At 49.3% G+C, this 14,824-nt stretch overlaps 1 protein-coding gene across 1 annotated transcript in view; it reads right to left on the minus strand.

Moving 5' to 3' along the window:
- Positions 1 to 6,941: 6,941 nt before the first annotated feature.
- LOC130387955 (activated CDC42 kinase 1-like) overlaps positions 6,942 to 14,824 on the minus strand; it is a 49,265-nt gene continuing 41,382 nt past the window's right edge. Inside the window, 6 exon segments of the mRNA XM_056597247.1 lie at positions 6,942 to 7,079; positions 9,459 to 9,554; positions 12,084 to 12,999; positions 13,043 to 13,473; positions 14,007 to 14,428; positions 14,709 to 14,753. Of these exon segments, the coding sequence (XP_056453222.1) occupies positions 6,942 to 7,079; positions 9,459 to 9,554; positions 12,084 to 12,999; positions 13,043 to 13,473; positions 14,007 to 14,428; positions 14,709 to 14,753 (2,048 nt within the window).

The following is a 14,824-nucleotide window of genomic DNA, read 5'->3' on the forward strand; positions in this document are numbered from 1 at the left end:
GCAGCGCTCGTCTCTCTGCTGTAACATGAAGTGGTACTTTATCTACCCCCCCCGTCCCCCCGTCCCCGTCACTCAGTACCTGCATTGGAAAAAGTGAATTAATACCCAGGGTTGGGGTTGGTCTGTGTGGGGAGTGGGGAGTGGGTTGTGTGCATATGGGAGTCAGTTACTTGCCGGGGTATTAGATAATTCAATAATGACCTAGAAATGCCCACCCACACACCCACACACACCTACACCCACATAGGGCCGCTGATTAGCCTGTGCTCGTGTGCATGTTTATAGGAACTGATCTCTCTCTCTCTCTCTCTCTCTCTCTCTCTCTCTCTCTCTCTCTCTCTCTCTCTCTCTCTCTCTCTCTCTCTCTCTCTCTGATCATAGGGGCACACTACCCTGTCCTGCAACAGGACAGGGTAGTGTGCTCGGTGAGGGAGGTTGTGTGTGTGTGTGTGTGTGTGTGTGTGTGTGTGTGTGTGTGTGTGTGTGTGTGTGTGTGTGTGTGTGTGTGTGTGAGTGTGTGTAAGGTAGGCAGAAGGAAAGAGGATGCAGGTTGTATAGGTGATCAGGAGAAGCAGAGTAGAGGGGAAGGTCCACAGGTTACCACCTTGTAGACGCCACTGCTGCGGGAGCCAGGGGTCGTTGTGGTTCCTGGAAGACATAGCATGACAGACAGGAGACAGGAAGGATTTGCTGAGTAGTTCTTCAAGGAAAGGGTTCAAATCCGGGATAGCTTTTAAGAGAGTTTATTGTTAAAGTAGGCATGTTTCGGCATGGTAACTGACTATTGAACGAAAATCTAGGAATCGAGTCGAACACGTGTGAGAGATAATAACTCTGGCTACTACGGGCCATGGGCCTTAGCCCATGGCCCCTCGCGGGTGTCGCTGAAAATCTCTAACGCTCTCCACCTAGTGTGCACAGGTAGAGACCGTCAAGTGGGCGTGGCCTAGTGGGCGTGGTGGCTTCGGCTTCTTCAGGTGATGCCTTCTGTGGTGGAGCAGCCTTCAATAAGGTCTTGCTCCCCTTGTGGCTATGTATAGTATTTACGGCTTATATGTTTGGTCCTGCTTCATTGGGTCTATGTGTGGGTAGCTTAGATTCTTAAAATACGTAACAGACTGCAGCGGAGCACGGATTAACCAATAGAAGGATTCCCACACATACAAAACACACACACAGCATATATTGGTTACCTCCATTGATTGTTTAATTTCTCCATCACATCAATTTTCAATTTTTGGAACAAATGCTTTGGACAACCCCAAATCATTCCTCTTAGGGCTCTCCCCATATTCCACTATAGATTTGTAATTTAAACAATACAAAATAATACTGACTGTATTGGCTCAGCTCGTAAGTCACACACACACAAACACACACACACACACACACACACACACACACACACACACACACACACACACACACACACACACACACACACACACACACACACACACACACACATACACACACCAGCACATGCATAGAGACATAGAGACATGCACACACATACACATGATTACTTACACCATAAACAGTTCACATACACATGGAAACATATGCATGACGACCCCCACACACACACACACACACACAGACACACACACACACACACACACACACACACACACACACACACACACACACACACACACACACACACACACACACAAACACACACACACACACACACACACACACACACACACACACACACACACACACACACTAAAACAAACACAAGCACACATACAAAGACACAGAATGTGTGCACTCGTTATGAAGAATTTAAGCAACACAAAGGGGCCGGCAGAACACAGGCTGAACCAGAAGAGCAGAGGACGGATAACAAGACACACGAGAGACAGGGGATGGAAACGAATGCAAACTACTGTCTGTGGTTGGAGGAATATGAGAGAGAGAGAGAGAGAGAGAGAGAGAGAGAGAGAGAGAGAGAGAGAGAGAGAGAGAGAGAGCCTTTAAAGGGAGAGATTGAGGGGGCAAGATGGATACTGAGAAGGAAAGAGCACCTTGTGATCAGACCCCAGGAACAGTGCATACTTCCGCAATCCACCAGTGCTCAGCGGCCAAGCCTGGTATTGCGGCTGTTTAAGCGGGCTGTGGACGGGTCTCTCGATTCAAGGAGTCCCACAAGTAGATATCGCCATTTACTCCAACACAATTAGGGAACAGGAATGTGTCTCCGCAAATAAATTGTGGATATCAATCAAAGGCTCGTAATTAACTTTATACCATATACTAATAAAATGGACGTTTTCTCTTTTCAAAACGCCACCTCAAGCGTTTTATTTTGTTTATGTATTTTTTTGCAGGAGAAGGAGGGGTGGGCAGCTGAAAGGAGTCGTAGTGAAACAAATGTTGTTTCAGCCCGGCATAATAATTGTTAAATAATTATTGTTGTCCAGATGGCAGGAGGAGTGTAATTTAAAGATCACACATAGAGAATCATCCGGGGGGTTATTAACTTATACTTCCATGGTCAGTAAACAATGCGACTGTGCTCCCTCAGACCTCTCGCTTATGATGCTATAATGCTAACAATGCTAGTTAACGAGAATATTTCTGCATCCGGCACGTCATGCATTATGGCGTGGCTAGGCGCCCATGATGCGGAAGCAAATCTCTCCTTGATGTTCCCCTGCTCCATTGAGCAGTTTTCATAGGAATGAATGGGCGGCCATGTTTTAGTCCGCTGTCCTTTCTTTAATCGGTCCATGCTTGTGATCCACTTCTTAACCTTTTACCTCTCGCACCCTCCCTCCACAGACCTCTCTTTGACCAATTACCTGTTTGTATACAAGACCATCCATCTGCCTCTCCACCAGCTAGGACTTCCAACCACCATTTGGATTCCCGCTGCAGCATGTCGATGGGGCAAGCAAGGCCACGCTTGTTAATCCCCCATTAGGTGGGGAGGGGACAGCGCAAGCGTAGGAGGGTTAACTGCGGAGGAGGGGGGGGGGTTCGGCGGGGGGAGGGCTGCTCTGTTTGGTGCCGTTGATTGATGGAGGTGAGGCATAGCGGCCGGCGTGTGTTCGGTCAGGGAGATCAAGGACTCGTAGCGCTGCGCCGCATTGATCAACCTCCCAAGCAGGATGCAGACGGAGCACACACACACTGCACAGGAGTGAACACACTATTCATCCCGACCTCCGCATGTGTGCCGGCTCCCACATCATCACACGCACACAACATCAGACACACACACAACACACACGTTGCGCCGGCACTGATTTTTCCTTTTTTTCTTTCTTTAATTAAAAAATACATTTATATATTCGGCAGCTTGAACTTGTTGCCCAGAAACACAAGGAAAAGAGAACAAATAAAGGACAAAAAGGTTGGTACAAAATATATTTTCTTTTTTAAAATAAAGCAGAAATCCTTATCAAGGTCCTCTGGGGAAGACCAGCGCAGAAACACAGCAACGGTAAAACTGAAAACCAGAACATCATGGAGAGACGGGAGGTTAACACAAAGACATGGTACTCAACAGGACTTCACTTCAAAAACAGAATCATAAAAAACAATCAACACTATTTTTGAGAGCTGATCGAAAAAGGACCTCTTCTATGGCGTCTTAAATACCTTAAAAAAACAGCAGCTGGGGTATGAAGAATTAAGGAAGGACAAAGTGGGGAGGCCGAGCTGTCCCTCCTGTTCCTGACAAACATCCTGATCAGCTTTTCACTGGAATCATGCGGCCTACACAGAGAGGATCTCTGTCTCCATTATGAACAGGGAGAACAAGATGACCCAGACAGAAGAACTTCACCAGTCCGCTGCTCCGTGATGACGGACAACAACCATTACAGCTTTAGCCGAAGTTGACGGGTGAACTAGGGTTGAGGTTTGCTGGTTCGGTCTAGCAGCCATGTTGAATAGAGAAATAACAAACAGCTCCCCGGTAACCCCATGAACAGGATGATCTTTACCACTTGGTCATTCTTAAAGATATCAGAATCTTGGTAAGAGAGTAAGAGACAACATATCCATTTTAAAAACAATCTCTCTCTCTCTCTGGTTTGCCAACAGATTACAATGAGACATGACCGCTGGTCTCTGCCTTCTCTGGTCCTGGGACGGGCTCAACTCCAGACGCTGAAAGCTACGCAATGTCTTTTGACTACCTTTTCATTTGGAGATGTCTAGGTTTCTTTGTGTGCGTGCGTGTATGTGTGTGTGTGTATGTGTGTGTGGGGGTGTATGTGTGTGTGTCTGTGTCTGTGGTGAGGGGTCCATTGATGTTGTGACAGACAGATGCATGTCATTATTTCCATGATTCATGACTCTTTTCTAAAAGTATCGCAGGCAAAACAACCAGGAAGTTATACAAATAAAATAAAACCCCCGCAGCTCAGAGCTGACGTCCCCAAACTGGATCATCTCCTCCGCTAAGACGGCAGACAAACAGCAATGTCATGCTTTAAAGGGGGCTTAATATCCATCAGGCCTGTGCATTAGGGTGCAGAATCGCAGAAATAAACAAGTTAGCTGCCTGGGGGCTTTTTCCTCTGAAGGACTCTGCGTATAGGAGTCAGTGTCGACTCTGAGGCAAAAAAAAGAATACAGGAAGGAACCTTCTGCACAGTACTGTACTGTTCGATGATGCTTTACTGAAGGAAACAAAAAGGCGGCCTTTTGAAGAAGGAACACAACACAAAACAACAGAGAGTGGAACTAACTGTGGGAAAGATTATTGTGGGCTGTCACGTCCCGGCACTGTCATGTCCCGTGACAGTGCCGTCGGCCTACGCGGACGTGGGGACGGGCCGGCCCTGCATGCTGGCGACATGTTGGGCCAAGGAAGCGTCAGGGTGCCCAACCGTACCTGCGAGAGTCATGTCCAAACAGACGCAGGCCATAGTAGACACTGGCAGCATGGTCACCCTCCTCCGGCCCGACCTGGCGGGGGGAAGGGAAGGGTCACCAATGGAGGTGACATGCGTACACGGGGACACACAAACTTACGAGACCTGCCACGTGGTCGTCCGGACACCACAGGGGGTGTTCACGGCTAGGGCAGGGGTCGTGCCACCCCTCCCGGTGCCGTTCCTAATTGGGAGGGATTGCCCGATATTCCGTCGGCTTTGGGACCCGGCACTAGAGTCCCGGGGCAGGAGAAATGCGGTCGCCGCCGCGGCAGGAGAGGCAGCCGCCGCCGGCGCAGCGGGAGACGAAGCGGCGGGAGACGAGGCGGCGGGAGACGAGGCGGCCGGAGACGAGGCGGCCGGAGACGAGGCGGCCGGAGACGAGGCGGCCGGAGACGAGGCGGCCGGAGACGACGCGGCCGGAGACGACGCGGCCGACGCGAGGGACGCAGCCGTCGCCGCAGGAGACACCCGGCCCCGGCGAGACACCATCCTGGGCGGGTCCCTCGGCTACCTGGGGCTTGGACAAAGGGTGGAGGAGTGTGGCATCCCGCCACGTGGTCCTCGGCCTGGACGGGCCCGGGGTACCGTGGAGGACGGGGTGTACCACCCCCACCCACCAGCCGGCGATGGAGAGCAGCCCTTTCGGCACCCCAATCAGGGTGATTGGGGGACACCTGGCCGAAAGCACGGGAGCCCTTTTAAAAGGAGGCACAGCACAGCACAGCACGGGCACGGGAGCAGGAAGGAAGTGCTCGTGGCAGTGAGAGCCTAGAGGCCCACGGAGGCCCGAGAGACCGCATCTCCTTTATGGTTTGATTGTTAAGTTGATTGTTAAATAAATGCCTGAAATGGCTAAAACCCGAAGGTCAAGCGAGTTTTGTCCGTGGAACCCGGTCCAACCGAGGACCGGGATACCACTATATATATATATATATATATATATATATATATATATATATATATTAAACCTCTTAGTGCAGCTCAAAGGTCATTACTAGGGCGAGAATAGACATCAATATGATTTATATCTGTCTTTCAGTTGTGGATGTTTCCTTTCTGCTAGCGTTTTTATTTATCAGGTGTCCTCATCATTTTGTGCAGAGTAAATTGAATTGGGCTGAGGCGATTCTCAATTTCTGTCCATTCCTCCCCCATGATAAGGCTTCAAACCCGGGGTCAAACATGGGAGGAGCCCACAGACCGACCCTGTGTCCACGGCAACAAGCTGATATCCTACTAGAGGAGCGGAAGTGAGCAGATATCCATCACCGCCTGCAAATTGACAAGAAAAGCACACATTGGACTCAACTCATTTACTGTTTTACTCTTTAAAGTGTTTCTAAAGGAAATTATTTGAGAAAACATTTTTGGAGTAAAATGTTACATTAAAGCAGAAATCACATTAGATAACGCAGTCATAAGCATTAACTTCGTTAATTAAGAGTTAAATGAACGTCTCTCATAATTTACCGATGTTGTTCATGTTCACGCAAGTTGTTTATTTAAACTATGTTATGGTGTTCATGTTAACTAAGTTATTCATTATTGTATTATGGTTATTATGGTTTAGGTTGACCCTAACTAAGTAGTGAATTACAATATAGTATACAATCCTAACCCACCACTCCTAACCTTTAACCCTATGCTATTGCTATATAGTAGGGCCTACAACTTCATTACCTAATATGAATTAAGGGTTAATTAATATACACTTATTGCAAAGTGTTACCAATTAATTTAGGATTCTATCGGTCCTGCTATGCCATTCATACTGACATGGTTTATCATCAGGAAAGAGAAATTAGGCAGGACGAAGGAGAACTAAGATTTATCTTAAATTATTGAACACTGTGAACTCATCCAGAGGCCTTGATAATAGGAAACTGCTTCAAGATTATGAAAAGATTAGAAATTCTAGATTAGCAAACCATGGGTCAGGTAAATAGTCTAGTCCAAGTAACAAAAATAATGTAAATTAACTTAATTTAACTGAAATACCTTTGTTATTAGATAACCTTTAGTAACCTGTCCGTTAGCCCAGGCCTAGTACCTCTGTCTGCTGGTGGAGCCCCAGCTGTCCAGCAGCTGGGTGCTGGCCAGCTCCAGGTTCCACTCACAGACCTCCAGCAGCTTCAGGCACTCTGCCCTGGTCCCCACACCCAGGCAGAACAACTGCTCCACCTGCAGGGGAGGAATAGGGTTGGAGGGGGGTGGAGGGAGGGAAGGAAAGAGGAGAGCAGGGTAGGCGGGAGAGAGGTGGGGGAGGAGAGGAGAGATTACTCTTCAGATGAAGAGTCACAGAGGAGAGTGAAACCACATTCCTTTCCATATTATATATATACAAATTTCCTTAATCACAGCCTATAAGGTTTTCACAGGCCCTTTGAAGGGCACGGACAAACCTCCCGACTCTGAGGGTGAGAAAGAGAGAAGAGGACAGAGGAACAGAGAAGAGAAAAGAAAAGAAGGCTCAAAATGTGAGAAATCAAAGAGAGGGAGATTGAGAAGCACATAGCTCATCTCTATTGGAAAGAGAGTTGATCCATTTTAATTGACCCAGTGCGTTGAGAGATAGCCCTCGGAAAAGGGGGGTTCAATGTTTGACCTGAGACTATAAGGTTATGAAGAGTCTTCGGGCTCTACATACAGATGATGTTTCTAGGGAGGGGCAATGATGGAGAAACCTCTCTCTCTCTCGTTCTCGCCCTTTTGCTCTCTCTCGTTCTCGCCCATTTGCTCTCTCTCTCTCTCTCTCTCTCTCTCTCTCTCTCTCTCTCTCTCTCTCTCTCTCTCTCTCTCTCTCTCTCTCTCGCAGTGAGGATGAGGAGGAGGGGGAGGAGAGGGACTGAAGACAGCCTGCCTCACACGGAGACACAGCTGGCTAGTGATGTACAGCAGGGGAAAAACTATGAAGTACAGCAAAATTAATGAACTGTGTTTTTACACGATTGTGTGACTTGACTCCATTTCATCAGGCACTTTGTAGAGCACGTACTGTTTGTAAATAGACTGGAATTGTCAGCCTCATTGTCAGCTCTACTGTCAGCCTCACTTTCAGCTCTACTGTCAGCCTCACTTTCAGCTCTACTGTCAGCCTCACTGTCAGCTCTACTGTCAGCCTCACTGTCAGCTCTACTGTCAGCTCTACTGTCAGCCTCACTGTAAGCTCTACTGTCAGCCTCACTTTCAGCTCTACTGTCAGCTCTACTGTTAGCCTCACTGTCAGCACTACTGTCAGCCTCACTGTAAGCTCTACTGTCAGCCTCACTTTCAGCTCTACTGTCAGCTCCACTGTCAGCCTCAATGTCAGCTCCACTGTCAGCTCCACTGTCAGCTCTACTGTCAGCTCTACTGTCAGCTCCACTGTCAGCCTCACTGTCAGCCTCACTGTCAGCTCTACTGTCAGCCTCACTGTCAGCCTCACTGTCAGCCTCACTGTCAGCTCTACTGTCAGCTCCACTGTCAGCCTCACTGAGCCTCTATGATTTAGGGGCTGGATGTTCAGCAGCAGACTGGGTCTCCAGGCGCTGGCCTTCAGCCAGGATCCACCCAGCGTTTCTTTGTGTCCTCAACACGGAGGCTTCTCCAGCAGGTCTGATGTCATAGCAGAGACGTTTAAACACACGTCTCAGTAGGTTCACTGGAGCTATCGGGTGTTGAGGGGCCGCTGGGTATTCAATCTGTATTCCATTGAAACTCCCAAATCATGGGAATTTCGGTTCAATTTGGTATTAATGTCATGTTGAGATGTCCTTATTTATTCAAAAATGAACGTTTTTTTTTTAAAATAAGAGATAAGGATATCTCTCACCCTGGTCCCTATTTCAAGGTTCTTTCTATGCGTACTGTATGGTAGGGCTGAGGCCCTGAGGCTCTCACCGTCATAATACTGAAGCAGGGTTTGAGAAATGTGCTTGGCTCGAGCATTAACAGATGTCGCCCACGGCAACCACAAAGTCACATCACATTTACTCATCTCAGAGAAGTTCTCAACGGTTGCATTTTGTTACTAATTTTATTTTTATCTCTAGAAAGACCTCATAGCTACATGCGTGAGCACACACTTCCTGGGGGCTGTGATGGAGTTAAACTATCACAGTCCCAATCAGGAACATGCTTCCACATATTAACGCCCTAATCTTAACCTGTAATGATAATTTCATAGTGTGCTGATAGCGTTAGTTTGAGTAGGTAAAAATGTGTCCTTAGAATGGAATCCCAATGGACTACATTTCAGTAGATGTGAGAAGAATTCAAATTAAATATAAATATATCTATTCTGTGTATATTCTTCAGAGTAGAATTCCTTCCTCTGTCCTCACCGTTTGCACACTGCAAATTAAGAATACTTGTATACTTCTATGTTTGTATAGCATTTCGCTCACATGCATTTTGCATCACGAAATTGTACTTTTTATTTCTGCATTTCACAAAATCCCGAGACAAAGCCCTGTTGTTGGCATAGCTCCTAATCCTACCCCCTGATGCTACGCCCACAATAGGGCGTAGCCCCTGGTGCGGGATGCCGGTGCCCTCCTCAGTGTAGCTCAGCTGTGGTACCTTGAGATAGTGCACGGCTTGGAGAACGCTCCAGCCTTGGTTCTGGAGGGCCGTCTGGCATTCCTCCACGGTCACTCCGTGCACAGCCTGCTGCACCTGCGAAACACAAAGCAGGTTGCCATGGTTATCAGCAAAACCCAGAATCCTATGCTGATCTGGTGTTGTCAATGTCAGATTTTTTTTTATGTCAGATTTACACACGCAACCTCACACACCCACACAGACACACGCACACGTATCCACAGAAATGCACATGCACACCTACCCATCTACATATACACACATGCAGACACACAGACACAAACACATAAACATGCAAACCTACACGCACAAACAAACACACAGTGGCATAGGTTTTTGTGCGTCAAACACTATTTGCAAACAAGTTTTACGCTGCACTTTGTGCCTTTTCTCTAAGCATTTATGGTGAAAATATCTTTATTCATCACAAAATGTGACAACTCAAAGTGGAATATAATGTAGTAAGCCTCTCAGGCATCTTATAATGCTTTCAACTATCAATCTCCCTTTTCTCCTTTATACGATCCCTGCTGAGTCAACAAACATTCCGGTTGATTTAGTCTTACGTCCTCTGTTGAGGCTTTTGTTAGGAAACAATTTTGTGGGAGAATAAAAGACCAAGTGCTGAAAAAAATCCACACAAATACACTTCCACACGCTCACACTAACCATCACACACACACACACACACACACACACACACACACACACACACACACACACACACACACACACACACACACACACACACATACACACACACACAAACACATGCACACAAACACACCCACCCACAAAGCATGAGTTTCTGTAGCAGGGCATTGGGTACATTTGAAGGGACATTAGTAGAGCTGCCATTCTTTAATCGGACAGTACCATCTCCCTCTGTTATTGGACCACAGCGCTACAATTAAACTGGATGTTTACGGTGGTGTCCAGCACCTGACCATTATCACAGCAGCTCATCAGATCCTGTCTAGTCTAGTGTGAACCGAGCCAGGATAGGGGGGTATTTCATCCACAGTCCTCTCTGAAGGGGTGTGGATAGGGGGGTATTTCTTCCACAGTCCTCTCTGAAGGGGTGTGGATAGGGGGGCATTAAATCCACAGGCCTCTCTGAACGTGTCCTCCAGGAGAGGAGCCTCAGGCTGGGGCTGAACTGAAAGGGCCCCTACTCTGCCAGGAGATGGGATCTAGATCAACCATTACCAGCCATCTCACCAGCACCCCTGTAGACACGTCAGCGGGCGTGGGAGTGGAGTCCACCAAAGGTGTAATGGGATAGGTCGGCCTCTAACTCGATGGTCGTGTTTCCGAGAAATCCAAACTGTAAGTATTGCAATTTAAGATTTTTTCCCAATATGTTGTTGATTCACAGTTCATTCTGTTTGAACATGGGCTGTGGTAGTATTACATTTATGGCGTCATTTGATTCAACTCATTTTGATCATCAGCCATTAGAACAACAGAAGTGTGGAGGTCCATCAAAGATGGAGAGTGTTATTTTGTTGTTGTTACTCTACCATGGGCATTAATATGTTTTCTTACAATACACTTGCATTTTTTTTATTGAATCTGAAAAGCGCATGCATTACATCACATTCTTTCCAATAACCACCGCAAGCTCGTACAGTAGTAGAAAAGCGACCCTTTCAATGAATTATAGATTCCTGGCATTGCATTGTTCATATCTTTGTATTTCTGACACGCTTTGCAGCACCTTACCTTCCTCAACTGTTCTCTCCATATGGCAGTGGTCTATTTAATGAGCACAGCTTTTTCTATTCCCGTAAACAAACTTTCAATTTAAATCGTGATTTACCCGTTCGTATAGAATTCAATTAACCGGAAAAGGCAATCAATTCATTTACAAAACACATCAATTTGTGTATGCGTCAATGTGCCAGAGAGTCAAAAGGCAACCTGCACACACACACACTCTCTCAGAATTTCTCCTTCAACACAATTAATGTTTATTTGCACGACCGTGAAAGTGCACACACGCACACACACACACGCACACACACACACACACACACACACACACACACACACACACACACACACACACACACACACACACACACACACACACACACACACACACACACACACACACACACACACACACACACACGGCCCACTGCTGCCCTCTACTGTTCCATTACCATTTGATTCAATACTCACTAGCAAACTGTCAAACACCATCCATACAAACAGCAAACTATAAATATGGAATCCAGTGCATTATTGAACGCCGCTCATTGTCTCAGTGGCGGTAGCCACACTGAGACGCGATTTCCAATGGGAGATGGATGTCTGTGGTTTCTAGCCACCTCTGTACTGTAATGTTATACTTTCTGATTCTCTGTCCTCTCCCCTCGCTCACATCGATCCAAGTGGATGTCTTGAAGACTGATAGAGTGAAGCACCACAAGGTGCAGCACAAAGAGATGGTCAACACATTCACAGTCAAACATATCATCCATAACAACGATGAATGGTAAATGTTTCTGCCATTACCTCGGTTTCAATCAATACATAATATCAGAAGCAGGGGAAACTCGGAAAGAATGACGTCAAACCTGAAGCAGCTGAACTTACCATGTGGACCGTCTCAGCCCTGCTCGTCTCAGCCTCGGGAGCTCCCGGGGCTTCAGAACCTTCTGAACAGACCCTGGGCAGACTCAACGAGGTCCTCAGCCCCGGACCCCGGACCCCGCCCAGGCTGCTGTTGTTGTTGGAGGAGGGGTTAGCCTTGAGGTCACCAAGCTGGCCCTGACCCTGACCCTGGCCCTGACCCTGACCCTGGCCCAGACCCTGGCCAAGGCCCTGACCCAGACCCTGGCCCAGATCCTGGCCCAGGCCCAGACCTTGGCCCTGGCCCAGACCCTGGCCAAGGCCCTGACCCTGGCCCAGACCTTGGCCCTGGCCCAGACCCTGGACGAGGGTCTGGCTCTGGCCCAGACCTTGGCCCTGGCCCAGACCCTGGACGAGGGTCTGGCTGCTGACCACCATGGGTCTGACGGTGGCCGTGTTCGCCTGACGCGTCTGCCTGTCCTCCGCACCCCCACCGCCAGGGGGGGTGTGGGTGGACAGACTCTCGGCCTCCCGGAAGAAGCGGTCGTAGCGGTCGAGGTACGGAGGCCGGTCGGGCAGGAGGTAGTAATGGGTGCTGCTGACCTTGAGGCCGTCGCGGACGATGGGGAGGATGCAGGGACCCTTACTGGCCAGGTCCTTGGGGTACGGCTGGGCATGGATCACCTTGGGCGCGGTATACTTGGGGTCTGAGGCGAAGCTGTGTGTAGTTGGCATGAGTTTCCCTAGGGAGCTTGTGAGGTAGGAGCAGGGGGAGGCGATGGGAGCCGACTGGGTGCCGGGGCTGGTTGAGAAGGCTCTTTGGTGGGGGGAGCCCAGCCCCAGGCCCATGGGGCTTGGGGTCCTGGAGCCGGGCGGTGACAGAGGATCCCTTGGGGGGATCTGAGGCGGTATGCCCCTGGTCTCCGGGCCTGAGAGGTCCTCCACTGAGGCGGTGGTGGGGGGGCGGCGACAGGGAGTGGTCAGCCGACCAGCGGAAGGGCGTGTAGTCGCCCCTCTTCAGCGGCCGCGGGGGGATGGGGACGCGGGGCGGTATCTGGGGTCTGTCCTCGGTGAACGACGGCACCACCTTGTGCGTCTCGACCGGCTCCTGAGACGAAGCCAGCGGCGTCCGGGAGGGAGAGGCTCCTCCCCCTGCTCCCGGGGGGGGGGCGCTGAGCCTCCTCATAACCTCCTTCTGGAGCTCCTGGAAGAGGGACGCCGCCACGGAGGAGGAGGAAGGGGCAGGTGGCGGGGGGAGGGGCAGGGCATTGACGCAGGGAGTGAATAGGCTGTTGTCCAGGGTGGGTCTCTGGCCCGGGGGGCAGAGGGTCTCCCCCTCCACCAACCCACGGGGAGGAGTGCCGTCCCTCGGGGGCTCTGCATACTGCTGCTCCACGCTGGTGAAGGAGCTCACCTGGGGAAACCAGGAGAGCATGATGTCACACGGACTCGTCTCTCATAGTCTGCCCATGCGACGTTAGCATTTCCTTCGAGATGAGAGCGTTCTCTGGCGCTAAAGGATATGATTGATATGAACCCTGGCGGACTTCATCAGGCTCTGCCAACTCTCTGCCCCTCACTACACCAACAACTAACATCGAGGAATGCCTAGCTGGCTTTTGCTCACATTGCTTAGCAAACGTAACATTACTATTGCTTTTACAAGGTTATGGTCTATTTATTATAATCTTTATGCATTATTGAAGTTCATCATTCTGTTTGTATTCTTTGGTTATTTCCAGTATTTCCTATTTTTAATACAGATATACACATACACATTTTAAATACATTTTATTGCACAAATTGCATTTTGTTGTTTCATAATTGTATTCTCAGTGTTTTAGTGTTTTTAACAAAATATAAAGCACAAAGAGTTTGTATTTTGGTGTGTAAAGGCTATGAATTCATGATTTAATAACGCTGTAATAGATCTGATCAGATCCCTACCTCAATGTCCTCGTCCTGCGCCACGCGGTCGTACTCAGGGGGCGGGGGTAGCGGTCGGGCGTTCCAGTCCACCAACGGCGTGGGGTGGAGGAGCCGCAGCAAGGGCCCGGAAGGGCCCTGGGGGGGGGTCTGGTCCAGCAGGTGGTCCACGTCCAACGCCAGCTTGGCCAATGAGGGGACGGGGATCTCCGTGACAGGGGAAGGTGAAGAGAACTCCTCCCCGAAGTCAATGAGCGACACCTCGCTGTGAGGGGCGTGGCCCGGGCCAGAGCCCCGCCCCCCCGACGTGTGCCTGGTGGCCAAGACCCAGGCGGCCGGCTTGAGCTTGAGCCCCATGATGGAAGCCGGTTTCCGTAGCAACAGTCGCCCTGTGCGTCCCAGCGGTGCATCCTCATCCTCGGGGACGGAGTCGTAGCACGGCTCTGGAGAAAGAGGTTTGATACATAATTCATACATAATACCCTGCCTCTAGCAGCCATACATCCCATACATAACACATGAATACACACACACTACAACCAACACAGTGAGGACACAAACATTGTTGAGACACAAAACTAATCTGGGGACAACCTGGAACAACAAGTTTAACCAAGATGTATGAGCACTGTGAAGCTGGCGAAGAGGGAGATACAGAGAGGGAGGGAGATATACACAGAAAGGGCAGGGGTGATGGGAGAGAGCAGGGGAGGCCACACTTACTGCTTGGAAACCCTGTGGGCTGGGGAGGCCGCGGCGGGGGGTCCGCTGCGCAAAACAAGCGCACCCCGCCCCAGGCAGAGAGGAACAAGACAGCAGCAGCAGTGAATAGAATGCAC

This window comes from Gadus chalcogrammus, chromosome 8 (assembly GCF_026213295.1).
Source record: "Gadus chalcogrammus isolate NIFS_2021 chromosome 8, NIFS_Gcha_1.0, whole genome shotgun sequence".
Taxonomy (NCBI): Eukaryota; Metazoa; Chordata; class Actinopteri; order Gadiformes; family Gadidae; genus Gadus; species Gadus chalcogrammus.